Source organism: Populus trichocarpa, chromosome 3 (genome assembly GCF_000002775.5).
Source record: "Populus trichocarpa isolate Nisqually-1 chromosome 3, P.trichocarpa_v4.1, whole genome shotgun sequence".
Lineage (NCBI taxonomy): Eukaryota > Viridiplantae > Streptophyta > Magnoliopsida > Malpighiales > Salicaceae > Populus > Populus trichocarpa.
Window position 1 is genome coordinate 11,121,995 of NC_037287.2, and position 27,554 is coordinate 11,149,548.

A 27,554-nucleotide genomic window follows, 5' to 3' on the forward strand; every position below is an offset into this window, starting at 1 on the left:
ATAATTAAACAAAAACAAAAAAATTTATATTTTTTTAAAATACATTTAAAACACAAAAATAAACAAACTCTAAATAATATTAAAAGTAATAAGATCCTAATCAAAATGAAAAACAATATTTACTGCAGACAGCTATTTAGATTTGATATATACTAATTTAACCTCTTTCGTCTATTTTTGAGTGATTACACAATTTTGTCGAGAAGTAATATTGCACCAGTTCATACATAGTTTCAAGTGTGTGTTCGTTAATATGGTTAAAAGTGTTTTTTCTGTTGAAAAAATTATTAAATTAATATTTTTTAAATAAAAAAATATTTGAAGTGTACTTACAAAAATACCACAATAAATTTTATAGTGAACATGAATAATTAGTAGCATCTATAATTAGTTGCCCTGCATATGCTTCATTTTGAAAAAAAACAAAAACAAAAAGACAAAAGACTAAAGTTCATTCATGGCAGTTTAATCTTTTGACATCGCATAGACACCACAATCGTTATTATTGGTGGCTAGAATTTGACGACTTACTCTTCTTTATTAGCTTTTACATACTAAAATAAAAATCAATTTATAGATCATAATATAAAATCTTAAGACAACAAGGACCACATAATGTGTAAATTTAAACTTTAGGGACCAAAATAAAGTTTTTCACATGAAAATGAAAAAGGTTTTGCTTTTTTTTTTTTTCTGTCCTTGTTCTTTCAAGTTTTTTTAACTATGTGCTTAAATTCTATTTCATGAAATTAACCTTTAATTCATTTATATAATTTGCTATTGCATTTTGAGCACGGGAGGGTATGTACTATGTAAAGAGAAGCAAATTCTAATACATAAAACAATGCAAACATAATTTGTGAGGATGAAATTGAAAAAAAAAAATTAAAGACAAAAAAAATTTAAAAAAATGACATTGTTCCTTGAATGGTGTTCTCCTAACAAGAGTTTTCTGCTGCACTAAAAAATGATATTCTTGTATAATGTATATTATTGTTTGTGCTATGATGAGGGTTGAATTAATTTTTTTTTCTGGATGCAAGAAAAATAAATGAAGGGCATAAGGGAAACTTGGACAGCCGATAATAACATTTTTGACAAACCTGTAACTCGAGTTATGTGACCATGAAAATCATATAAAACAAAAGGTTAGAAAAAAAATATTCATACAAAAAACAAACTAAAACATATTATGAAGAGCAATTCAAAATAATTTGAATTCTTTTAAAAACAAATCAAGATGGTATCTTGTTTTAAAAACATATTAAGATGACAACATATTTGATCAACTTGGGTTTCGCAGTTTAACCACTAAACTTGTGACTTAAGTCATGAACTCCACTAGATTTAATAACTTTTTTAAACTATATTTTACTTGATTATATGATAAAAAAAAAAGTTCAATGATGAAATTAGAAGCAAAAAAAATTGAAGAACAAAAATAAAAAGTTCAGGTGTGCGGGCCTAGTCTAGGTGGCCTAGCGTACCTAAGCCTTCTTTGTTTTCTTGTTCAAGGGACAAACAACTATTTTTTTGAAAAAAAAATAAAAATAAATGTTGTATCATATGCCTTTACCCATAAGCTAGCAACTACTATGATGACCGAAAAATCAAGCCTATGATTTATACCTAGAAAAATTAATATTTTCACTTATTTTGACCTAAAAATACCTATCAAAAATCTCATCGGTGCATGCAACTCTAGCACCAACAAATTTTTTTTGTATATTTATTAAAATATCAATTACTCTTAAGACTATATGATAATAAAAAAAACAAAAAAAAAGTACAGATAAGTTCCTTGAGACAAGATTATGAAATTTTAATTTTAAAGACCTTAGAGTCATTTTAGTGTGTTGTACAAAGTAAAATTTTGAAAAAACTCCTAAAACCAAGTTAAATAATTTTTTATTTTTAAGAGCAATTAAGTAATTATACTTTATAATATCCAGTAGACCTATGAAAATACAGAAAAAACATCATTTCAGTTTCCATCCACACTAAAGCACCCATATCTACAATATTTTTCCAATATCCTTTAGGTTTTTGTTAATTTGTATTGTTTTTTTTGTTATCATTTATACCTCACAAAAAGCCCCATGAGCTTAAAAAACAATATTTTAAGGTAGTGATTATTTGATAATGTAATGTAAAATATTTTTTAATTGAAAATTATTAAAGTAATATTTTTTTATTTTATTAAAATACAGTGAAAAATGATTTTCAATTAATAATAATAATAATAAACAATATAAAAATATCTTAAAAAAATTAATTTAGTATTTTTTTTAAAAAAATAAAATTAAAAATTAAAAATATAAGCACCCACGTAAACAAAGCAGTTGTGGGTGGAAGTCCGCAGCTACGCAAACGTTCACCAGTATTTTGCAGTGGTATGGTGTGTGCAGCCCCCACTTCTATTCAATGTCTCTAAAAAAAAAGGAAGCTTAAATAAGACATACAGAGAGAGGAAGAGACACTTTGCGTCGAAAGAAAGCTCTGTTCTGTTGGATATTTTGGACGTCAAGGGACATATAAGTAATTTCAATAAACGCATCGCATCGCTGGTATCTCTCCCACTACTGAACTGAAGATCGATCGCTTTATCCATCGCCCCGCCCCGTCCGGCCAATCAAAAGAAAATAATCGTGATGTACAGAGAGCGAGGGATTGGCGGGTCCAAGGCGGAGGTGGATCATCGAAAGCATCGGATTAGCGATGTCCTCGATAAGCATCTCGACAGATCCACACCGTCCAGTTCCAGACCCACCAACGGCAAGGATTTGTTTCTTTTCATGAACAAGCAACAACCACCTGATTACAACAATACTGACCATCTCCTCTCTAAAGACAACAACGCCTCCGATGGTAATCATTTATTTTTAGAAATAATCTCAATCTCGATCTTCATAATGTCGGTGGTGTAATTGTTATATATATATTTGAGTGCAGTGGAATCTGAAACGGACAGTGAAGAGTCCGATGTGAGTGGGTCAGAAGGAGATGAGACGACGTGGATCTCATGGTTCTGTAATCTAAGAGGAAATGAATTCTTTTGTGAAGTGGATGATGATTACATACAAGATGACTTTAACCTCTGTGGGTTAAGCACTCAAGTTCCTTATTATGACTATGCTCTTGATTTGATTTTGGATGTCGAGTCTTCGCATGGTATGCTTTTTTGTCCTTACTCTGATTCCTTTTTCACTGCTGCTATATATTACTGCATCTCTACTGTTTTGAGACTCTTTAATTCTCTCACTTCACATTACCCGGCCGGGCGGCCGGGTATTGATAGATAAAAGAGGATATGTTGTGGTCTTAGCCACTTGATTATTTCTGGTAATTGATTCGGATGGATAGGTGATATGTTCACAGAGGAACAAAATGAGTTGGTTGAATCTGCAGCAGAGATGCTTTATGGACTGATTCATGCTCGATACATATTGACCAGCAAGGGGATGGCAGCTATGGTGAGGTTTTTCTACTAGACATGGACATTTTCATGTTTTTCTTCTTTTTAATGTTTGGCCACTGGCTACAACAATGCCGCTTCTGCAATTTTTACAGCTGGACAAGTACAAGAACTATGACTTTGGGAGATGCCCAAGAGTTCACTGCTGTGGACAACCTTGCCTTCCTGTTGGTCAATCAGACATTCCTCGGTCAAGCAATATTAAAATATGCTGCCCCAAGTGTGACGATATATACTACCCACGTTCCAAGTATCAAGGCAGTATCCTTATTTACATTTAATATTTCTCCTACTGCATTTGACCTTGTTGGGCATTGGCATGCGGTTCTGTTAACAGGATGCTTTTAGGCAACATTAGTGGTTCTTTTGGCATATAGATTCACTGATATGTTTTTCAGGCTAGCATGAACTTTTCAATTTGATAGGAGTTGTGGCATGTATTTATTTTTTAGATCATTTCATTCATTGGTTCATGTTCATTCGTTTGCCTTTTCCCAGCCATCAATTAGAGGTCACCAAAGGGATGTCCCGGCCAGTAAAGACTTGGGGATTTTCCGCATGGATATCTTAGTTTCAAATCTTGGCAAGGGTGGGGTGTGGTGGGAAATTTGGATTGGGGGAGGGGTGCACGCATTCTAGCCCAAGGCCTGTTCGGCAGTGGCGGAGGGTGAGTAAATTTGTTGGGCGGGCCAAGTTAGATATGATGGGGACCTTAAAAGGAAAAAATATAATTTTTTGGAGGGGTCAAATTAGAGTATTACAAGGATCAATATGTAAGATAAACTGGTTATGGGGATTATATTGATTTTTTGAAGTTTTTGGGGTGGGAGGCCATGGCTCCCTCAAGCATGGCGTACATGCCACCCCTGTTGAACAAAAAAATATCCATCCATTAAAGTCTTAGATTGTGATTTTGTGGTCATTATGTTTGGTGAATTTGTTCTTGAAAGGCAGTATTATATATTTGTCAGGATGGGTGGGTGGGGGGTGTCTATTGTGTTCTATGGTTTTTTGTGAACTGGTACTGTTTTGTGCTCCAGTCTCTCCATGTTTGCCATGTTTAAAGCCAACTCTACATGCTCTGTCTTTTGATCATCATTTTTTTACAAGTTTCCTTTACTCTATTTAGACATCGATGGAGCATATTTTGGGACGACATTTCCTCACCTGTTCTTGATGACTTATGGGCATCTCAAGCCACAAAAGGTAGTGCAGAGCTATGTTCCTAGAGTATTTGGGTTCAAGATACACAAACCATAATAACGGAAGTTGAAGCTTCTTTGGGTCACAAAGGCATGCTTTATTTTGACATGCTTTTGGAATTCACTTAGGCTGCTGGAGTTCTCCAAGTCTAACAAGGAAAGCTCTCCCTCTAAAAAACGGAGGGTAAAAGAAAAACCCTTGTACATCTGATGATGTATCACGAAGCAAGTCTGCTAATGTCAATGTAGTGATCTTCAATTTTAGCTGCCGATGCAATTATGCCCTCGCCCTCCTCCCTTCCCCCGGTTTTCAGTGTTGCAAATTTGCAGTTTTCTTTCTTGGTAGAGTAATTTCATAAATTGCCTTGCAATATCTTCTTAGCACTTAATTGATCAAGCACTAGAGAAAATTATTTGCGGGTATGCAAAGTTTGTTCTTGAAATTTAACAACATCGGGATGTATATTTTAGCTCATCTTCCACTCGTGTTTGAAGTGAGATTTTATGCTCGGATTTTAGAGGATTTTGTGTGATACATTGTGCTCTGTTTCTTACATCTATTTACTGCTGATGGTTAAGCTTTTGACAATCATGGTAGTTTTCACGCCTGGTTGAGCAGATGGAAGTTTCTGTGGCCCACAACGCATTAGTTTGAGTGACAGAGATTGATGAGTGGCAACCTCTGGGTTCAATTTTACCAGGAAAGGAACAATACAATGAAAGATGAAGAAAATAAAAGATGGTGTTAGACCTGTAGCTTCATGATGGTGCCTCATCTAAAGCTATCCGCTATGGACATTTGTATGGAGGATTAGCATCTGCATCAGTGGCATGTATTTAGAACGCTAAGAAAGAAAATCAGAATAAGTTTCTATATCCCCGCATTTCTCCCTCTTAGGGTGTTGAGGATTTGATGTTCAACTACTTTCTCTGTTTTCCCTAATCAAGCCAAGCTACAAGCTCTGGTTTATTCATGTATGAGCCTTATCCCCCGTGTGCCAATTCTATTGAAGTATTGGGCTCGGCAAGGCATGGCAGTGTTACGAGTGTATCACGCTTCTCTCGAGCCATAGGCTCACACCCTTTGTCCCCATTGATTGGATTGGCTAGTGGCTCCATATGCATCTAATTCTTCAGAGGCGCACATTTTACTGCTGATGTGCATAATGGGAAATAACCATTTCTAACACTTCTTCTGTTGCTTTTCTTTGTTCAAATGGCCAAGTTTACCTTGTAAAATCTCATCATTATGTAGTTAGATGAGATTGATCTTAGGCTTACATGCTGAGAATATTTATCTGATGTCCGTTTTCATGAGGGAATTCAGCTGGGCCCATTGGATCCATATCTTCAGGCCCCTTTCATCCTTTCCTTTTCCAGTTATATAAGGCCCGTGTGTTGAAAGGTGCAAGGGCAAATATCTAAAAAAGGAAAGGAAAGAGTTAATTACAATACAATCGTTATTGTTTAACAAAAATTAATTAATTAGTCTTTCTATTTCAAAAATATGTATTTAATCTCTATATTTTAAAATAGTTGATTATTTACTCCCCCGTCAATTTCATATTCTTTTCCAATTTATTTGTTTTTATTTTTATTTTTTGAAACATAAAAAGGATAATAAATTAGAGAAAAGATTTGGGAATGAATTTTTTATTGAAAAAACAAAACCTATTAAATTAAGGATAGTCAACGTTTTTAAATAATTTTTAAAAAATAATAATAAAATATTATTTTGATATATTTTTTAATAAAAAATATTTTAAAAAGCAACTACAATTATTCTAAACATGCAATTAATCAGCTCAAATACCGTAAAAATAACATTTTTATGTAAATTATTATAATCTGCCGTAAAGTAAAGTCAAAGTTCTTATGAGATTCTTTTAGGATTTTAGAATAGCTAAAATTATTGGCTATTTCCTTGCTATTCAGTTTCCCTTTTTTTGTTAACATAAAAAGATGGATTGAACCATGATGATGATGGATGAATAATGATGAGTCCACTCGCTAAGCATGAAAGTTCCAATAATGAGGTAGAGAGTCTGTGAAACTAAGCTCGAGGGGTTTTTTTCAACTCATAAATATTATTAGCCTTGCACAATTTGCACATAAAACTCGGGCATGTTTTGTCCACAAAATCTTAATGGCGGTGTACCTTGTGGTAGAGAAGTAGCATGAGAGACAATGGAGAAGAGTTTTATAAAGTAATAAAGGTAGAAGGTGGAGAGGATGTGGACTTGTGATGAGCATTGCGAGGAGGTTGGGAAATATAGAAATTTGTGGAAAGAGAGGTGACTTTTTTGCCATCTGACTTAAATTGTATCATCAGATTCAGGGACTCCCTGTTCAGGTTGAGCCTCCAATGCTAAAGATGGAGGGAGAAACTGATGGAGGGAGAAACTGATGGCGGTGTACCTTCACAATCCTTTTAAAAGCGAAACCAAGTAAAAGGTTGTGTTTTTTTTATCTATTGCAAGTATCAATGGACGGATCCCATTTCCATCCCTTTCTCACGTTCCTCTTTCTTCTTCGTTATCTCACTCAAAGAAAAGTAAGTTAGGCAGCATGTGTCTGGTTCTACACACAATTATTTGGGACCAGAACTACAAGACATGAGGTTTGATATATATTTTTGTGTCCTATTAAGGGATTTTGAGACACTGGGGAGAGAGAGAGAGTGTTGATTCATGGGGCTATGCAAGGCCATGGAAAGAAGAGGCAGAGTTGGATAAGAACAGAGCACAGCAAGGCCACCCAATTGCAGAGTCATAGATGTGGAGGCTCCAGCCTCAATGTCTCCTGGAACTAATAAAATAGAGAAATAAAACATTAAATAGACAGATACTGGCTACCTCACAGCATTGAGTCAGCAGATTTGTTTAATTCAATCCACAGATAGATACGTAACTTAATGGACGGCTGAAGTTACTCAAGTGTTCATGGCTTCTGCTTGTGTTTATTTCTTCGTGTGAAATTAATTCATCTTTTTTGTTGTTTATTTCTTGTTGTTTTTTTTTAATCTTGGCAGTGGTATGAACTACGAAATCTATGATTTAAGCACCGAGATTAAAGGTCTAGAGATTCATATGGAAGCATTCAGAGAGCTAAACAGAAGCATAATTAATTCCCATTAGCCAATTAAAGAATAATTGAAGGCACGATTTGCAGTTAGCCACTCTCGATCTGCTTTTTATGCTGGCGTTTAGAACAACGGTGTCACATGAAAAATTACAAGGGAAGACTTTGTTTTTGTTTTTGAATAATTATAAGAAACAAATTGCCTTTTTAAATGTAAAAAATAAAGTAATTGAAATGTTATTTTCAATGTTCAATTCAGTTTAGCTTTTCAAATCAAACAAGTAAAACCACATGGGGAGAAAAAAAATAAAAATGATTTGTTTTATTTTCATGTTTGTTTAATGTTATGTTTATTACGTAAGGATTTGTTTTTCCATTATAAAATACTTTTAAAATTGTTTTTTTCTGAAAAAAACTTTTAAAATAATGTTTTTTAAATGCTTTTCAATTATTTTAGTTTAATAATATAAAAATAAATATTATTTTAATATATTTTTAATTAAAAAAACAGACTCCACCATACTACTCATATCTTTTTACAAATTGCGTTTGGACAAGGTGATTTCAGACTTTTGACCATTTCTTCTCCTTTTTATTTTTTTCTAGAAAATAACATTAGTATTTATTTTTTGTATTAATATGAGTGTTCAAATAATTTATGCTTATCTCAATTAATTTTATAAACTCTAAAATTAACAATCAGTCCCTAGTAGACCATCATATTAATAATTATATAACTTAACCTTGAAACCAAAATAAAAAAAAAATTAATTCTAAATTATTATCACTCGGAAACTACTAGATGTTTGGTTGGTTAAAGAAATGTAGATTGAGAGCAGAGAGAGAGAGAGTGGCATTTATGTAAATCGAGGAAAAGATGAGGGTCCTATAATGAAGAGCAGTGTCAACGAAATTATAAAACCTTTAATAAATCATCATATTGACAATTATAAAACTCTAACATCTAAATAAAAAAGAAAAAATCTTTTAATTTCATGTTATTAATTATTATTTTGGTTGGATAAAGAAATGTAGATTGAGAGCACAGAGAGAGAGAGAGAGTGGCATTTATGTAAATCGAGGAAAAGATGAGGGTCCTATAATGAAGAGCAGTGTCAACGAAATTAGGTAGTTTCTCCCCTACCTCCCATCAACTTCCTGTTCTTCAGTTAGTTGTCAGCCAAAACCAGAAATGGCAGTGCAGTCTTGAATTTGAAGTTTTTGAACATTGCAGTGGGAGTATTAGTAATCAACAAATATGATCTCAAATGGCAGCACACTCTCTCTCTCCCTCAGACCGCATTTACCTATAAATGCATCAAAAGAAATCTGAAACACTTTTTATCACAAAACAAAGCAGAGGAAGCAGAGGAAGAAGAGTTTTCAATCCTCCTTTACCTCTCTTTGATCCTTCAATCCATCAACTTGAAAAACAACAACAAATACGAAGACAAAAGCAATCCGAACCAAACCCACAAAACCAACCTCTTCTTCAAATCCAAATCCCACCACCCACGTCACCAAACCCACCTCCACTGAACCACCAACCTTACTTTCAATCCTACCATGAACAAGAACAAACCTTACCTTGTCAAATAATCCTTCAACAACCCAAAAACCACCTTATTTCAACACCTCACAAGCGACTAACAGTTATGGCTCAGTCACCACCTTCTTCTCTCTCTCACTCTCCTACGCTTTCCTCTCTCCATGGCAACCTTGACCAATCACGTTTTCATAAAAAAACAATTTTGAATACTATTACCTCCCCATTTACTACTCAATTATCTATCAAGACTGTAGTTCACAGAGTCCTTTTCCATTTCAGCCATGCTCGTTTGCTTTGTGTGCATTTGAGGGTTTTGATTCTTTTAATTTTGCCTTCTCTTTACTTCTTTATATCAAATCATCATCGCTTGTTTATCATAAATTTGCTTTTCAGTATTGCTTTCTTAATTACCCTTTTAGTATGTCTCAATCTTGTGCTTCCTCGCTTGCCTTCAATTCGTTTACTTGTAACTCGTTCACTTCCAAACAAGCTCAAGTCAACACCTTTCCCTACAGAAGCTTCAAATCCTGTGGTTTGGTCAATTGGGTCTAAGCCAAAAAAAGAAAACAAGCCATATTCAGGGTCATGGGTTCAGGTTTATAGTAATGGTGATGTTTATGAGGGTGAATTTCATGAAGGTAAGTGTTCAGGGAGTGGGGTTTATTACTATTACATGAGTGGGAGATATGAGGGTGATTGGGTGGATGAGAAGTATGATGGCTGTGGAGTGGAAACATGGGCTAAAGGGAGCAGGTATAGAGGGCAGTATAGGCAGGGTTTGAGGCATGGAATTGGGGTTTATAGGTTTTATACAGGTGATGTTTATGCTGGTGAGTGGTGTAATGGGCAATGCCACGGGTGTGGTGTTCATACTTGTGAGGATGGGAGTAAGTATGTCGGGGAGTTCAAGTGGGGTGTTAAGCATGGGCTTGGTCATTACCATTTCAGGTAAATTTGGATCTTTGAATCTGTGGATATCTTGATTTGATAGTTGACGTTGAATTTATAAGCTTTATTCCCTTAATCCCTTCGGTATGTTGCCACTTGTCTATATTGAATTAAGCTGATTTAAATTGCATACATGCTAGGTGTTTACGTGGAATTTTAACTTTAAGCAAGCACATATTATTCGACTATTGTGTTGTTTTAGATTTGTCGGTTGTTTAATGGAGTTTTTTGCCATTTATTTTATTTTGCTGTTATAGAATTTGAAAGTGGTTCTAAATTCTCCTTTTGGTCTTGTTTGGGGTGGTTGTATTTCTGCTTTTGGTTTTCTTAGACGCAGAATCTTTAGGCACTAGCAATTAGCTTTCGACATGTATTGGTGGGTGTATGGAGATAATAATAGTGTATATCTATTTAGATGATTCTGTTCTCGAAACCCATTGATATACTGAAGGATAATTTAGGTCAAAAGAACTTGTTTTGTTCAGGTCTGCAAAAGTAGGACATGCCAGATCAATGAAATATTAGGATTGAGGGGTTCAATTCAAACATTAAAGTTTACAGGGAACAAAAAATAAATATTTTATTCAATTCAATTCCCAATACACGGTTACAAATTCATTTTTTTCCTGAATCCAGTTCTTTCCATGAAATGATGCTGAAATATCAAAATGAAAAATAATTTAGTGATTAGTGTAATGCTTTGATCTGTAACTTTGTTCAATTGCTTACAATTGAACATAGAGCCACCGCTGTTATATTGCTTGAGTGCAATCACTAATTTATATTTCAAAAATATAACAACCTGGCTTCACTGTTCTTTATATGCAGAAACGGGGACATGTATGCTGGGGAATATTTTGCAGATAAGATGCATGGTTTTGGAGTCTATCAGTTTGGAAATGGACATCGGTATGAAGGAGCATGGCATGAGGGAAGGAGGCAAGGGCTTGGTATGTACACTTTCAGAAATGGAGAAACACAATCTGGTCACTGGCAAAATGGGATTCTTGATGTTTCTACTGCAGAGAATGGCAACCCTGGATCTCCAAAGGCTACTAGTCATCCCAAAGTTCGTAGTGCTGTCCAGGTAACCACATCTTTTTCCTTTTGGTCAAGGATGTTTTGTTAAGATTTTCTAGATGAATCGAGAACCAAATTAACAAAAAATATTCAGTTTAGACAATCTACTGTTTGTAACTTGAGTTGACATGTGGAGTAAAATATCAGATACAATAACCTATGTTAAGTTTTGACATCTATGCAAGTTATAATAGGATTTGCCATAACAAACAGCTGTTAAATCGTGGTCAATATGATCCCACAGGACCGGTCAGATTGCAGCTCATATGTTATGGTATATTTGTGTCTTGTTCGAGACATGTAAGCCGTTGAATTCTTCAAGATCGGAACCCTGTGTACAAGTTTTGCTTTTGATGAACCTTAACTAGTTTCCTTTTATGGCGCTTCCTTTAGGTAGCAGATTGATTTGGTATTTCTTCAGAAAGTAACTTCCAAGATTTGTTGTGTGATTTAACTTCTTGCATGTTTCTAAGGATAGTGCAGTAGCTCCAGCTTCAAGCACTCAGTGAGTCATGAGCCATAACCTGAGATGCGTATTTTGAGAATTTAGATACTACCAGTGTATTACTCCCACACTCACATGGAAGTGGGACCTACTATGTGAGTGGAAGTAAACTGCATCAGGATCTCTCACATATTTTTAGTTCCTTGTGGCTTTTGACCTCATTCTACCTGATATTTTCTTCTTGGACACTGGTGCTTTTGTCTGAATTCTGCTGGATACTGAACAAATAAGTTTCATATGATGTGGCATGTACTATCTCTATCTTTGAACAAATCACTATCCTCTTTCTTACCTGTTACTTTGATAAATACAGGAAGCAAGGCGATCTGCTGAGAAAGCATATGATGTGGCAAGGATAGAAGAGAGAGTGAACAAAACTGTTAAATCTGCCAACAAATCAGCCAATGCTGCAAGAGTTGCAGCAGTAAAGGCTGTCCAAAGACAAATGCACCACCATAACAGTGATGATGTTCCATCTCCTTTTGTTTAATCTTAAAGGACTTTGGGGCTTCTTCAGAATCCTGCAAATGCTATTAGTTAAAATCCAGAGCAGGGGAATTGCTTCGAAAAGACATTTTTGCTGTTCCTTCTGCAGTTACGTCAAATTTTGCGTGAGAATCATTTCAATCTCGTTTAGATGTATGCTACAAGTGGTTGATACCTACTTGGAACCGCAGTTACGCCACCAAAAGAGATGGCTGATTGAGGAGCAAGATGGATCCCCCCCACTCTCTGATGGCCTCGATACCTTGTATATACGTTGGTAAGAGGCTAATGAATGTTGTTTATTATCATTTAATATCCTCTATGATTAGGTCCCTGCGCGGAGCAACAGTCAATAAACTAATGACTGGTTGAACAAGATGATTTCAGCCACTTATTGGCCTCGATAATATGTTCATAGGTTGAGTAGGCGGTTTGAGCTCGAAGGTTGTGTCGTAGACGTATATGTGAAGGTTTGGCCACAATTTACCACAGGGTGTGCCTAAATCTTTCAGCAACTTATAAATGTAAGTGGTTGCATCTGTATTTCCTGAAAGGAAAAATGCTGCAGTATCATGAGTGGTTTATGCGAGAAGTTGAAGCACCCATTTTCTCCATAATTTTTAATTTTTTTGCCGTGACCTTTTTATCTTTATTTTTCCTGGCTGAAATCGGGTTTTAAGAGATGAAGATGATATTTTAATCCAGATGACCTTTTTATCTTTATTTTTCCTGGCTGAAATCGGGTTTTAAGAGATGAAGATGATATTTTAATCCAGATTTTGCTCAGATAATCACTAGAGACATTTGCAAAACTACGAAACGGTTTCAGTTCTCCACTACAACTAATTGGCGACTCATTTATCTCGAGAAGGATTTCACATTTCCAACACCGTTAAATCGTGCAATAAAATGTTCTTGCTGTTTTGGACAACTACATCATACATCACAAGTAGCAGATGAACTCAAGACATCAGTTGCCACCCCCATGTAAACTTAAGATTAAAACCGTAAAGCAGCTAAGGTTTTCCTGTTTGGAAATATAATTATAGTTAAAAGTATTTTTTAATTAGAAATATATTAAAATAATATTTTTTTTATTTTTTTTAAATTATCACATCAAATCAAAACAATTTGAAAATATATAAAAAAAAAAATTAACTTTTTTTAAAACACAAATTTACCAGCGTTTCATACTGCCCTAGTGCCGTTTGTCTTGGAAAAACGTAGGTTGAAAAACTACGACCAACGGGCACTAACTAAGCATGAGGTCAAAAACAATGCCCACGGATAAAAAAGTTAATAATATTGACGCAAAAATCTTAACGGGATAAATCCCAATGCCTAACCTGCAAACATGACTATTCCAGAGTAGGCGTGACGCAAATGGATCAAACATCCTCAAAAACATTTCCAACCAGTCTGTATCTAAAACAACAATACAAACACCCTAAAGACAATAGAGTAGGTTCTCAACAGCAGCTTAGCTCTCAGTTTGCTCCCTCAGCCTGCGAATTGTGCTCCTCACTGTCACAGCACTGGCAGTGTTCAAAGTGTAGGCACCACCAGCTTTGACTTTCCCACAGTCCTTGCATCCCCAAATTCCAACAGCCTTCCTCTTCACAGCGTACTGCCAGCAGCACATAAGATTAGAAGACTACCATCATGTAACGCAGAGCAAGAAGTGACAACATTCACAGATCCACACACAAACACAGATGCTATGTGGGTATTGTGGTGATAGTTGTTTTTCAAAGTGTTTTTCGCTTGGAAATGCATCAAAATAATATTTTTTTTATTTTTTAAAATTTATTTTTGACAACGGCTCATTAAAACGATCTAAAAACAAAAAAATTAATTTAAAGAAAAAAAAGAAAAAATTTCAAAAGCGCCTTTCCACCGTAAAAACAAACAAGGAATGATATAATTACTAACAGCTTACCTTCCCACAGAATTCACAGAAAAACTTGCTGTGCTGACTAACCTCCATCTTTTTTATCTGCTTACGCAGACTGGCACCATACCTGGTACCTGCATCAAGAAAAAAATTAAACCTTTTAATTTTCAATCCAAGAACCTAAACTTTGAATCAAAGACAGGAAACTCAACTAAGAATCACATATATATTGAAATGAGAAACAAAGTCAGACCCTGGTCAGTTATCAAAAACTGGAATTAACTTATAAAACAATTTAAATGAAACCCAAGTCAAAGATCCTGGATTCTATATAACATTAGAACCACCTGAACTTTGAATCAAACACAAGACACTACACTAAGAGTCAGATTTTTCTGCATAGAATCATTCCATTTACATAGATGTCATTACAAAGGCAAACTAAATGATCAAGGAACAAATATGAAGTGGGAAAACAATGCCAGGCCACATAAAGTAATTAATATCTGAATGATATTGTAGACAGGTCAAAGCTTCTTGATTTCAGTAACAGGTAGCAAACAACAAGTTTCTAGATCGCACTTATGGACAATACAATGTGTATGAGTAATAGATTGTCCCAGGTGATTGATAGACACATACCATATTTTCCAACAATTCCTGCCTTCTTTGTTCTCTTTGTCTGCAATCAAAACAAAAGATGCACAGCTTAAAACATCTAAATCCAAAACGAAGTATCAAGTGCTAACTGCATAAATCCTAACAGATTCAAGGTCCTTGAATCGGAAACTTCTTCTAAGCAGCAACCGAAATAGGCAACTCTTACAACCAACGAACCCAAGGACAAAAAAGAAGAATAATCTATGTAAGAGAATTTTTAATCACGGATGCTATTACAACAACCTAATATATGATAGTAACATGTCACTTCTAAATTCAGAAAATGAAGAAAATAAGAGATCATCAAAATCCAATCGTCCCAAATATCTACGAAGGTTATCACTTACTAAATCAAGCAAATCAAATTGCAGTACTCAAATACCAACCTATAAAATAGCTAAGACGATCTTTGCAAAGACAAGAAAAAACCTAGTTTTAGAAACCGTTTTCCATCAAAACATAAGAAACATACACAGAAAGATGGAGAGATGGAGAGATGGAGGGAGTACCATGGTGGTTGGTTGCCTTGACGGGTCTCTGCTTGTGGACTGAAGGAAAGCAGCGGCTGGAAATGAGAAACCCCTGGCTAGGGTTTCTTTAATTCCCCTTATAAAAGCTTCGACTTGTCGAATGGGCTGCTAATTTAAATCCCATCTGGGCCCAGATCCGTTTATGCGGTGGGTTTTTCTTTTTAACAAGTTTTTTTAGACTATGCTTGTTTATGTGTTTATGTGGTAGTTTTCATGTTTAGGTATTTTCTATAATTTTGATATGTTTAGTAAGCTACAAACCACACATTTTAATTGTTATGACCCATAAAAACCTGCGTTCCAACCGCAAACGTAGCAAAAGCCACTCGCGCTTGCTTTCGAGTGTGGCCGCTATTCAAAAAACATGGTTTTATTTGTTTTTTCTTTAAAATCCAAAATTAACCTTGGTTGGTCTTCTCCTTTCATCGATCTTTCCTACTGTCTGCACTGTGCTTCCCTCTCTCAACCTCACACAGACCGCAAACCGTCTCTTTTTTTTGTTAGCGATCGAAGATCCCGGCCATTTTTGGGAATAGTTGAGTCTGTCAACAGATCTATTGTCTTCTTCTCTCATTGATCTTCCCCTACTCTCTCCATTGTGCTTCCCTCTCTCATGCCAAGCTCACACAAACCTCACACACTCACCTTATTTTGTAGTTGATTCCCTGCTCGCGCCATTGTTCTTCCCTTTCTCATTCTAACCTCACACAGACAGCACCCAGTCACTATTTTTTATACCTGATTGGAGATCCCGGCCATATGCTAACAGATCTGTTGCCTTCTTCAACTCCTTTTCGTTGTTATGGTGCTCCAATAACCAAAAAATGGTTAAAGACACTCTAACATTATTATGATCTCCAAGGTAATTTTCTTGTGAATTTATTTTAAAAACTTTATGTAACATTAGATCTGCTACAATAATTATACCCTTCTTCTTCCTTTTGTATAATTTATCTTGTTCTGTTTTGATTCAGGAACCAATGAGTTGACATCGTTGTATCTTGGGAAGAATAACAAACTCCCGATCTGTGTTAATAATATGTTCTGTTTTCTATCCGGAACTAAAGAGGGCTTGCAAATCTGTCTTCTAGAAAGCACAACAAACACTCGATCTCTGTTTCGGTTGATCCTACAAATCACAGTTGCTGTGTATAGTTATTGGTGGCCGGATTTTGGTGGTGGAGGAAGAAAAACTCGATTATCACCAATTACAGCCATAAAAAAAAAAGTTGATTTTGGTGTCAACGACTTCCATTCTGAAGAGTTTAGCTTAGGTGTTGTTGCCTTTCATCTTGTTTGAGATGGTAAATTTGAACTTAAAAAATCTTTTGGTTTATGGGTTTTGGATTTTTGGGCAGGATTTTTGTTTGTTTAAAGCCATTGATGGATTTATCAAGTGTCAACAATATTTTCTAGGTGTTTTAGATTAAAAAAATAGATTGAAAATTAATTTTTTAGACAAAAAAACCTAAGGCTTTGAGTTTTCGGCGACATTAAGATTTCTGAAAACTAGGTCAACAAATGACGTGTTAGCTGCGTTATTTTTTTTACCTTTGAATTAAATGGTGGATGGCGTGTTGTCTGCCATTTAATATAAACAAAATGTTAAAGAGAGAAAACAATTGTAAAAAAAAAAATATAGCACGCGGGCCATGTCTTTTTAATGGGCCTGACGGTGAATTCAGGCTTTTTTATGGGTCAGGCACTTGGGTAGGCCTACATGCCTGGTCTGTTTGAAAAAAAAATGTTGTTTAATATAAAAAAAAGTCTTCTACACTTGGTTGAGATATAATTATATGAAAGATAATTTAAAAAAATAAAAAAAATTGTTAGATCCAGTGGGATGCATGACTCATAGCTCGGGTTTAATATGTTAACTCGAGTTAATTTGAGTTTTTTTTTTGTCATTATTAAAATTAATAATTTTACTTTCAATTTCATCTTTTCAATATGAAGTTGATTGAGAATTAAATATCCTAATTTATTATAATTTATTTTTTATGAGGTTATCATAATTTCAAAACCTAAGTTAGATATTTGGTTGATTAACTCAAGTTTATGTAAATCGATCCAATATGCTAACGTTTCAATATTTTTTTAAAAAAAATATCATTTAATATGTGTTAGATTTTGAATTCTTGGTAAGTTTATTTCTCTTAAAAAACACATTGACGATGCCTTGACATTTTTTTTTTGCATTTGAAAAAAGATTAATCCAACTCACTTTTTTTTTGTGTTTTTTTTTATTGTATGATTCAATGAAAAATAATTCTAATAAGCAAAACTATTAAACGCAACTAGGTTCATTGTCTATATTGAGAGATCATATATCTGAATACATATTTATCTCTCAAATTTTCAATTATGTTTTTAGTTATCATAATGAATTTTCTTTTGCATTTTTTTTATTATAAATGATTCTCAATTTATTAATTAAATTAATGTATAGGGTTTTTAATTTGTGTTTAGAATTTTCTTTTAGAGTAAAAAACACATTGTAAACACTTGCACATTTGTTTCTGCATTGAATTTTTTTTTATCACGGTTAAGCACGGGCATATAATTAGTGAATTAACTATATAGTGTTCTAAACTATAAGACTAATTAACTAGTTTTTCTAAACTATAGGAACCAAGTTATAACTTAATATTTTTTAAATCTCATAGCCGAACATTTTCACCCAATAAAAAGATATGTTTGATATTATGATGTAAATTATTTTTCGTTTAAAAATTCTTTTAAATGAATTTTTTTCAGATATTTTATTTTTATTTTTAAGATCAATACATTAAAATTACTAGAAAACATTAAAAAAATATCAATTTAATATCTTTAATGCTATATGCATTTTTAAAATGCATTTAAACATAGTTCTAAACAAAAAACAAATCTTTTTTAGACTCCATTTGATGTTTGATATTGCGGTCCAACCATACTTTTAAAAATATTTGAATCTTTTTTAGCTTGAAATTATTTTTTATAATATTTTTAAATTATTTTAATATATTAAAATTTAAAAAATAAAAAATATTATTTTATCATGTTTCAAAATAACAAATACATGAAAGACAATTTTTATTTGACTCGCAGACTGGAATTAAGAAGCCAACAACAACAATAACAATAAAAATTCATCCAACAAAAACAAAATACTAAAAAAACAACGCCAAAACAGAACATTAACGAGGAGACATTTTCATACTTGCATAATTGATTTAGTTTATTTTTTTTTCATCTTTAAGATCGAGAGAAACTGTAAAACCTTGGATCTTGGTCCTTGATCGATTCCATAACCTACATTGTACGGATCGGATCAGGATTTCAAATCGTTGAATTTCTTTGTTTTTTTTTGTGAATTCAAAATTCGTAACCCAAATTATTCAGTTACCAATTGCAATCTTAGGCATTTGTGTGAAGAGATTCAATTGAATTTTTGGTACTATTTGTATTCTCTACGAGATGCATTAGTAAATTTAATAGGATTTGATTAGTTTTCGAGCTCATTTTGAGCTTGATTGTTTGAATTCTTTTTTTATTTATATGTGCATTGAGGATTATTGAATTATAGGCAGAGATGGATCCTTTATCGTCGATCAGTGAAGAGCTAGCAGAGATCAATGGACAGATCGCCGATATTTTTCGAGCTTTATCGTAATTCTTCCTTTCTTTACAGTGTCTTTCTTTGTAATGTAATTGAATGAAATTAATGAACGCTGAAATATAAGCTTTGCATGTTCGTTAATTGAATTGTATGGCATTTGAAGCTGGAGAGAGATTTGTTGGATTTTTTTTAAGAGTCAATGTTCTTGGTTTAGTTGGTTAACTGGTATGGGTTTTGTAGAAAATTGACAAGACATTTGCAGTTATTGGTGGGTTAGTATGAATTGATAGTGAAATGCAACGTGTTTGTGTTATTGTTGCAGAAATGGGTTCCAGAAATTGGAGAAGATTAAGGATGTCAATAGACAGAGTAGGCAGCTGGAAGAACTTACGGGGAAGCTGCGGGAGTGTAAGAGGTATTTGCAAATTGCACCTTCTCTTTAACTCTCCTTATATATGCATGTTGTTAGTTTGTATTTAACAGTTCACCATTGGCTGAATACAATTCCCAATTCGATATTGAATGAAAATGCAATGTTGGGTCGATTGTTAATTATGCTGATTTTTGTTAGGGATGATCTAGAACCAGGATGCATCAAATGATGGAACTCACCTTAGCGCAAAACATTTACTTTATGAATGACCAATCATGAAATGTATATTTTCCTTTCATTGTTTAAGCAGTTATTTAACAAAACTTACCTTAGCACACAACATTCACCCTCTGTTTCTTGGAAAAAGAAAATCATGTTTTATACAGTGCTGTTATGATGTCGTTTGTACTATTTGTTTTCCTAGCTTCTGTGAGAATTAGATGGTATAATTTAAGGGGTCTGGGAGTCTTTGACCAACTACAGAATTTTATTTACTGATGTTTCTTTTATCAGGTTTCCTATCCATGTATTTTCAACTTATTTCTTATTCTGAAACTCAAATTCTTCTATAGTCAACTCCATTTCTGTTATCACAGTTCCACATTATAGGATGAATATATTAAGAATGTAGATACAGCAATGATTGTAAACCCTAAGAACCGAGTTGCTAAGATTTGATACAATTGAGGATCTAAAAGTCTATAGAGGAGTGACAATCTGGACATCCCATACAATACTGTTAGGTTAATAGGACAAATATTGCTGACACTTTAATTTTACTTCTTTTCTGTCAGTTCTCTTTCATACTTACTCAATTAGAATTAGAATCAGAATAATGTCCTCCTGTTTTTCAGGCTTATCAAAGAGTTTGACAGAGAAATGAAGGATATGGAGAGTAGAAATGATCCAGACACCAACAAAATGCTGAATGAGAAAAAGCAGTCAATGGTGGGCTTTTGATTTATCAAGAGTCTAATATTTTTGTGTCTCTTTGCATGTCTAATGTTTTCTGAATGTTGCTGTCTTTACCATGCAGATCAAAGAGTTGAATTCATATGTTGCTCTTAAAAAACAGTAAGTTTGTCATCAGTTTCTAAGTTTCCATCTATGTTTAATATGGCACCAAGAGATATTATCATGAAGAAACTATGACATATTGTTCTTACAATTAAAACATGTAAAGACAATCTGATGTCTTCTTTTCTCTACTGGGTGAAGTAGGGAATGATATAATTGTTTATTCCAGTTATAGGATTATGAATTTTTTTTTCCAAACTAAACACTAACTTAATTTCACTTTCTGAAGTTCATATTTTCATTTTCAGTCACAGAGAAATCTTTGAAAAAATTTTGCCAGTTTTTTTTCGAAAAACTTTATGAGGAATTTATCTGTTTGGTTAATATTTCTTTCAAAGTTGACACCCCTTCCAGCCCAAAAGAAGAAAAAGAAAAAAGCAAAAAGTTGAAATTTGTTGATGCTTGTGGTAAATTGGCAACATCATATGTCCTGATATACAATGCCTTTTCTTTGTTGGTAGTGTGCATTTGTGCCTTTTCCTTCCACATTTCTTTTTACAGTCTTCAAATCTGATTGTTAGTTGATTTTGAAAAGTTGAGTTTTGGTCCACAAGTCTTCACCATGGTATGTCAATGGCTCTTTTTTCTGGTCATTGTACTAGAAATAGACATTCCTCGACGAGATTTTGTTCGAAGTTGTTTAACTTTCTCTCAACTAGCAAATTATATTTGGATGGTCAACGATTTTGGCTTCAAATTGATCTAAACTAACCACTGTTTCAGTTACCTTCGGAACGACTGAAGAATATATGTTCTCAAATTCTTGGTGAATTCACTTATTTATCCTTAAAATTGAAGATCATGGGATTTTGTCTCAGAATTTTGAAGGATAGAACCCATACATGATTGTTTGCATTTTTCTGAATAAAATATGTTGGTGATTTGTCCTGTTAATGATTTTGTTCTCTATACAAGAATACTTCTGTTGCCTAAAAATATCTGATTTCTTTTATCATGTGTGGTTAATTATTTTACATGTTACCTATAATAATTAACAACTGTTTAATAATCTTTTGCCGTGCTTCTAATCCTTTGTTTGCTCTGTTTCGACATTGTTGTGATGGTGATACAGATATGCGACCAATCTTGAAAACAACAAGAGAGTTGATCTCTTTGATGGGCCCAATGAAGAGTTACATGATGACAATGTGTTGCTAGCTTCGTGTAAGTTATGACCTTTTCTGCTGTGCATGAATTTTTTCTTTGATATATAAGGGTTGTAAATGCTAAAATCTTAAGTTTTGAATCTTGGTGCAAGTAATCGTGTTAACTAACATTATTTTCTATGCTAATATTAGCATGAAGCTTTGGCAATAAATATGCAAGTACATGCTCGCTCACCTATTCACCCACTCAATATTATGTATAGAAACACCACCGCTTATTTTTGGTCATCTTGTTCTAGGGAAGTAAGTAAAAACATGAAAGTGATCTTGTTCCTTCACTAGAACTTCTATTTGCCTCCAAATTGTTACTGCTTCATCCAGCAATCCTGATTCCTTTTACTTTGAGTTAGATGTTGTAGTTCTGATATCTTTTTACTTCAATGAGTAGAGTTTCTTGGGGAATGTGAAGGGATAGCTGAACTTAGAAAGGGGAAATGGACCAAGGAGAGCATCCATGGAAGGATAAGTGTATGATGCACTCTTTTCTCCCTTCTTTTGTTTCTTCCCTGTCGAAGAGATCCAAATGTCAAAACTAAGGGTGTCATGTATGGCAACCTAGCAGGCCGTTCACAAAGGGTCAATTCATGTTCAGTATTTGAAGGTGGAATGCATTCACTGCAATGCCTGATATAAGTGGCGATGTACACCGTACATGTTGTCATTTTGTATTTTTGGGAGGCCTCTTGGACCTTGGGCTGCACAAATTGGGGGGGGGGGGGGGTGGTGGTGAAGGGTGTGGTGTAAGCCCTCCTCTGTTACATAATAATCAAATAAACTGTTGTCATTAGGACTCGATCTTGCTTCACCAAAGGAAGCTACCGAGTACACAACCACTAGGCTATGCCAGCTTGTGTTACATGTTGTCATTTGAGGAGATGAATATTAACTCAAGCTTTTTCACCTTGTCTTTAATTTCTGAGAGTAGGGTTGGATCCATCTTTGTTGGTACCATGATAATGATTGTGCTTCCCACCCTAACCTTTTGCAGTACATCCATCCACCCCTGATTGCAATGGAAATGCATTATTGATCATTCATTTGGTTATAGCCTTTCGTGGATGTGATGTTGAACTGGATTGGATATGCCAGAGATTCATATGTTTTACAGCATGTCATCCTAAGTTTGTTCACTCCAAGCTTGAGATTTTCTATCCATTGATGCCTTGCCCAGAATAGCTATCAATAAATCATTGGATCCTTTTTAAAAAGGTTCTTAGAAAATCTATTTTACCTGAAGAATGTGTAACATGAAAATGGTGACTGCTTTTAGATGGAAGAGTTCCAGGTAAAATGTAATAGATGATTTAGCAGAAGGGTGTGAATGAGTTTGGTGCTCTCCTTGGAGATGTGCAAACTTATTGACAGTTATGAATTGCAGCTTTCTGGTTTGCTTCAGGATTTGGCATGTAGTTTTTTGCACTTGAGGGATGGAGGGTAAAGGAAAGAAACTTCTAATGACATGGCAAAAAAATGGGCATGGAAGTCACCATCTTGCTGGCAAAGGGAGCTATCTATAATAGTCCTTACTAACTTGTTTCACAAATAAGGATTTTTTTCTCTTTTATGTTCCAATATACCAATTCATTCCCTTTCTTAATCTTGTCCTGCTTTTGATACAGTTAAAGTGTTATGTTTAACTGAACAAAATAGCAGGCATTATAATTGTTTTTTTGTGGAATTGTTTGTAAAAAAAAGCTATATATTTTTGCAGCTATGACAAACCAACAGCTAGTGGATCATGGAAATCAGATGATGGATGAGACTGATCAGGCAATTGAGAGGGGAAAAAAGGTTAGTTTGTGTTATGTGACATGTTTTTTTTCTTCATGCAATTTATGCACTCTTCAATTCTAGCCTTTCTGGGTGAGGCTGACTAACGCTTTAGGTGCCTTGTTTGTTTAATGGAAAGCACTTTCCTTACTTTCTCATGTTTTGCTACACGGTGGAAAACTGTCAACAAAATTCACTTTCTAGGTCAAAGGAAAACTTAAGCTTTAGATGGAGAAAATTATTTTATGGTTTAAAAGATTGAAAAACACTTTCCATGAAGGACCTAAAAACTAAAGTGGTACAATACTTAATTATTCTTATATATATATATATTAATAAAATAATTTAAATTGTAATATTATTAGAAAATAATAAATTACTAATATATTTATATAGGACATAATATATTAGGAAAGTGTTTTCCATGAAATAAGTTACTGATTTTCCAACTCATTTTTCTTAGCATAGTCAAACACTAAAAAGTGTTTTCCAGTTTATTTTTCATGACACTGCCAATTATTGAAAAATAATCCACTTTTTTGGAATTTGTTTTCCAAAACAAAACTACTTTCTAGCAAACAAACGAAGCCCAAAATTTAAAAAAATTCTCCAAGATACCTCACCTCTTTTCATTCTGTTTGTCAGATTTAGATGGCTTGCCATATAATTTTTCATCCACTGGAAAGTTATACACAATTCTCTCAAAGTACTGTCTTTCTTGCATTTTACTTTCAAGGTTTAGCATTGCATCTGGCCCCAAAGCTTGGATGGCAGTCCTACCTTTTAATGAGGATTGAAAGAAATAAGAAAAAGCATCATCCCCAAAGAGACGTTCTCTCGTCTTACAATAGTAATAAGGGAACCTCTAGAAGAGAAAATTCAGGGAGAACTGATTGATAGGCGTGGAGGAAATTTCTTCAACTTGCAGCATGTGTTCTCAGTACAGTAGCTTGATTCCCATGAACTGGTTGTTATCTGAGGCAGTGCAGAGTTCCTGCATCACTCCCTGATCGTGTATTCTTGGGCGTAGCCTTTGAAATAAGAATGGTTAAAGCAGTAGGCGGGAAGCAAAAAGGGCTAACTAACAATCTGTAACTTGGTGGTAAATATTTAGGTCTTCCACAGAAATCAATTACTGGAATCAAAAGGAAAAAAACAGAAATCTTTGTTCCTCTAAACCTTGAACTTGATTTAGAAGGGCAGGTGGTAAAAGTTTGACCCTATTAAACAATGATGGTGTTTCATATAGGTCTTCTACATACGGACATCTGACATGGAGCTAAAGTGATTCAGTTACTCAAAATCCAAAGGAGAAAAATAAGCTTAGTAGCTTAAAAGCTCAAACTTGATGCGGAAGTACTTGCTTTCCTGAAACCTATTGTATTCTTACTTTTAAACTCATTGTTTGTATGATTGCATAGAAGAAATGCTACTGAAAATGCTTGCTAATCTTATACCTGTTTCAAATCAAGTTTACATATTTCAAATTACCACAACACCTAACTCATTGCCTACCTATCAGAATCTAAAGTATGTCCAACCCCCTGCTGGCCAAAGGGACCTCAGCACCTCTGACCTAGACCTCTTTTAACTTATAAGCTCCAAACTTGCTATTGTTCCCAAATAAGGTAGAGTGTAGTCACTCACCTCTCTGGCTCTGTTATGGATTGCTTGCCTTATGATGAAGTTGGCTAGATTCTTTGCAGCTTTTATATTTCCTGTACTATGGGACCAACATGTATAGAGATATGAGAAGCCAGTGTAGCATTTAATAGTTTTGCTAGTATAATAGTTGAACTTTCAGAAGCTTTTCTCTAACCTTTTGATAAGATGAAAGCTCAATACCTAATTTCTCCCTGGATTTTGTCCTTGAAAAATTCCAAAAATTCCAAAAGCTATTGATTACCACTCCCCATGAGCCCTGTGGAAATTAAAAGGAAATCGTAGAATGGTATTTCTTCTTTCTGAGTTTGACATTTGACTTCTATGTTTTTTCTATTTTATGCTAGGTTGTTCAAGACACCATCAATGTTGGAACAGAAACTGCAGCAGCTCTTAAGGCTCAGGTATATACTTTGACAGCATCTGAAAAGTTAACATAATTTTACTTTGTAATATCCTGGAGTTGGTAGTTGCTTTTCCTTTCAATAGAAAAGGCAAAAAAAGGTAAAATATTTGATATTGCAATGGCCTGTAAACTAAGACCATTTTTCTGTGCAGACTGAACAAATGAGTAGGATTGTTAATGAGCTCGACTCTATCCATTTCTCAATCAAGAAAGCTTCGCAATTGGTGAAGGAAATTGGTAGGCAGGTCAATTTCTAAAATATCCACTTCCTTTTCTTTCATATTCCGGGCCTAGGTATAACTTCTTTTTACTCACTGCAAGTTTTTCCACCAGGTTGCAACTGACAAGTGCATTATGGCATTACTCTTCCTTATTGTTGTTGGAGTCATAGCAATCATTATTGTGAAGGTATTCCACTTACTCGATTTCTTTTAAATTGAACTGTATTTTTTAACCAATGGAAGTTTGCTTTTGTTGTCTGTTCTGAAATTATGTTAATCTCTGATTTTTTCCCCTAATCTAGACATAGAATCATGGACACACTCTTAACTGTTTGTTATTGGTGTCGGAGGTGTCTTAGCCTATTACCTTTTCCACATAACATCTTTTGCGGTTCAAATTAAGCAGCCTCCTGGTAATAAATTGAGCTTCCTTCTTAGATTTTGTATCTGTAAGAGCTGAAAAGAAATCTCAAAGAGTTGTTGTGTAGAACTAATCCACCTTTAAGATTGATGAAACCCCCCGTGGATACTAGCTCTGCTCTACAGACCCCAAAATATTGGGATCTTTACTGGGTAATGGCCTTTATATTCTAGGTATCACTTTGAGATTGCTGACAATCTCATATTTGCAATTCATGATGGACTTTTGCATTTTTTATTTAGGGTTGAAACATGTCCATGAACAGCGGTTTGCATTTATGGAGTTCATTTGTTAAGGAATTTTAATTATTGCTTGAAGTTTAGTTATCTCACTTATTTTCATGGGATATCTCGCGGATTGTGGAAGCTGCAGAGGTTTCATTTTCAGCCGTCGCTTCAGAAAATATAAAGTACCTTACAATTAAGACCCTGAATCTAAGATCCTAGTGTACATCTTTTAACCTCCATCACTGCAGTCACAACTCTGCAGATATAGGAATTTATACACGATCAAGTCAAAGCTTTTTTGTCATACACTATGAATTTGGATCCTGCAATTGGTTGAAGCAGTCTAAGTAATTGATTTTCAAATTATTTTAGTTGGGATCCGTAACTGCATTCAAGTTGTTATGGAATAATGTCTTAAATTACATTAGAGTTCAACTTGATTGAAGATTGATTTCGTGGTGAAAGTGTCCTCCCGGCTACGGTTTGACTAGATTGCTTATTACACAACAAATCTTGTGCTCTCTCCAAAACATTATTTGTGAAGCTGACTAGCTCACTTCAACTATCTGTTTGTGTCAATCAATGTATTTTCTGTAAACATTCATTATTTATCACTGCCCTTGATTTTTCAGCTCGTGAACCCAAGCAACAAGGACATTCGGGATATTCCAGGATTAGCCCCGCCTGCACCGTCTCGCAGATTACTTTGGATTCCTAATCAAGAAACAAGCTAGAAATGGGATTGTCAGGATCTACTGCAATCCAATCATTTTGGATACTGTTGGCAGCAACCAGTACTACAGAATTGACCTGGTGGAGTGTACTCAATGTGTTTTCCGGCTTAAATACCAATCTTCTGAGAGAAATTTATTGAATTGCTTCAATTGGAAGATTTCTGCACAACTATCTTTCAACAGAGTGAAAGTAAGATTATCCGCATGCGAGAGCAACTTATTTTGTATTTGAGATTGTAATGGTTCACGGATCTGTATAATCACCCTCGTATGATTGTTGTTTCATAAATTGTTTTATTTTTTTATTTTTATTTTTTAAATGGGGTTTCATTGAAATCAGTGTGGCGCCCGTCTCTCCCAGAGTGTTTGAATTTTTAGAACCTGTTGCTTTCCTCAGCCGTCACCCATGGAGGAACGAGGGAATCCTGAATTCGATGAGACAGCACGTCTATATTCCCTGAAAGAGTGGAGACAATGCGAGGCATG

General features: G+C 34.4%; 4 protein-coding genes across 7 annotated transcripts; 3 read left to right on the top strand and 1 right to left on the bottom strand.

Moving 5' to 3' along the window:
• Positions 1–2,353: 2,353 nt before the first annotated feature.
• Positions 2,354–5,651, top strand: LOC18096905 (casein kinase II subunit beta-2). Of its 4 annotated transcripts, none has more exons than XM_006385520.3 (6): positions 2,354–2,868; positions 2,953–3,171; positions 3,379–3,473; positions 3,571–3,736; positions 4,605–4,681; positions 5,276–5,651. In XM_006385520.3, exons 1-6 carry the CDS (start codon positions 2,652–2,654, stop codon positions 5,330–5,332), a joined length of 831 nt encoding a protein of 276 aa, XP_006385582.1. In that variant the 5' UTR covers positions 2,354–2,651; the 3' UTR covers positions 5,333–5,651. The 4 variants fall into 4 exon arrangements, with proteins under 4 accessions (XP_006385582.1, XP_024454014.1, XP_006385581.1 ...); XM_024598246.2 differs by having other exon boundaries at positions 2,355–2,868; positions 3,364–3,473; XM_006385519.3 differs by lacking the exon at positions 5,276–5,651 and having other exon boundaries at positions 2,358–2,868; positions 4,605–5,212.
• Positions 5,652–8,865: 3,214 nt separating this feature from the next.
• Positions 8,866–12,918, top strand: LOC18096906 (uncharacterized). The gene is made up of 3 exons (XM_006385521.3): positions 8,866–10,255; positions 11,084–11,342; positions 12,154–12,918. Exons 1-3 carry the CDS (start codon positions 9,072–9,074, stop codon positions 12,328–12,330), a joined length of 1,620 nt encoding a protein of 539 aa, XP_006385583.3. The 5' UTR covers positions 8,866–9,071; the 3' UTR covers positions 12,331–12,918.
• Positions 12,919–13,612: 694 nt separating this feature from the next.
• On the bottom strand, positions 13,613–15,518 carry LOC18096907 (60S ribosomal protein L37a). Its single transcript, XM_006385522.3, has 4 exons — positions 15,390–15,518; positions 14,863–14,902; positions 14,266–14,354; positions 13,613–13,953 (listed from the first exon to the last, which is right to left on the bottom strand). Exons 1-4 carry the CDS (start codon positions 15,390–15,392, stop codon positions 13,807–13,809), a joined length of 279 nt encoding a protein of 92 aa, XP_006385584.1. The 5' UTR covers positions 15,393–15,518; the 3' UTR covers positions 13,613–13,806.
• A 2,990-nt stretch (positions 15,519–18,508) lies between these two features.
• On the top strand, positions 18,509–27,407 carry LOC18096908 (novel plant SNARE 11). Its single transcript, XM_006385524.2, has 10 exons — positions 18,509–19,061; positions 19,334–19,426; positions 20,239–20,332; positions 20,421–20,458; positions 21,534–21,625; positions 23,339–23,418; positions 25,407–25,463; positions 25,618–25,710; positions 25,799–25,873; positions 26,967–27,407. Exons 1-10 carry the CDS (start codon positions 18,985–18,987, stop codon positions 27,066–27,068), a joined length of 801 nt encoding a protein of 266 aa, XP_006385586.1. The 5' UTR covers positions 18,509–18,984; the 3' UTR covers positions 27,069–27,407.
• Positions 27,408–27,554: the final 147 nt, after the last annotated feature.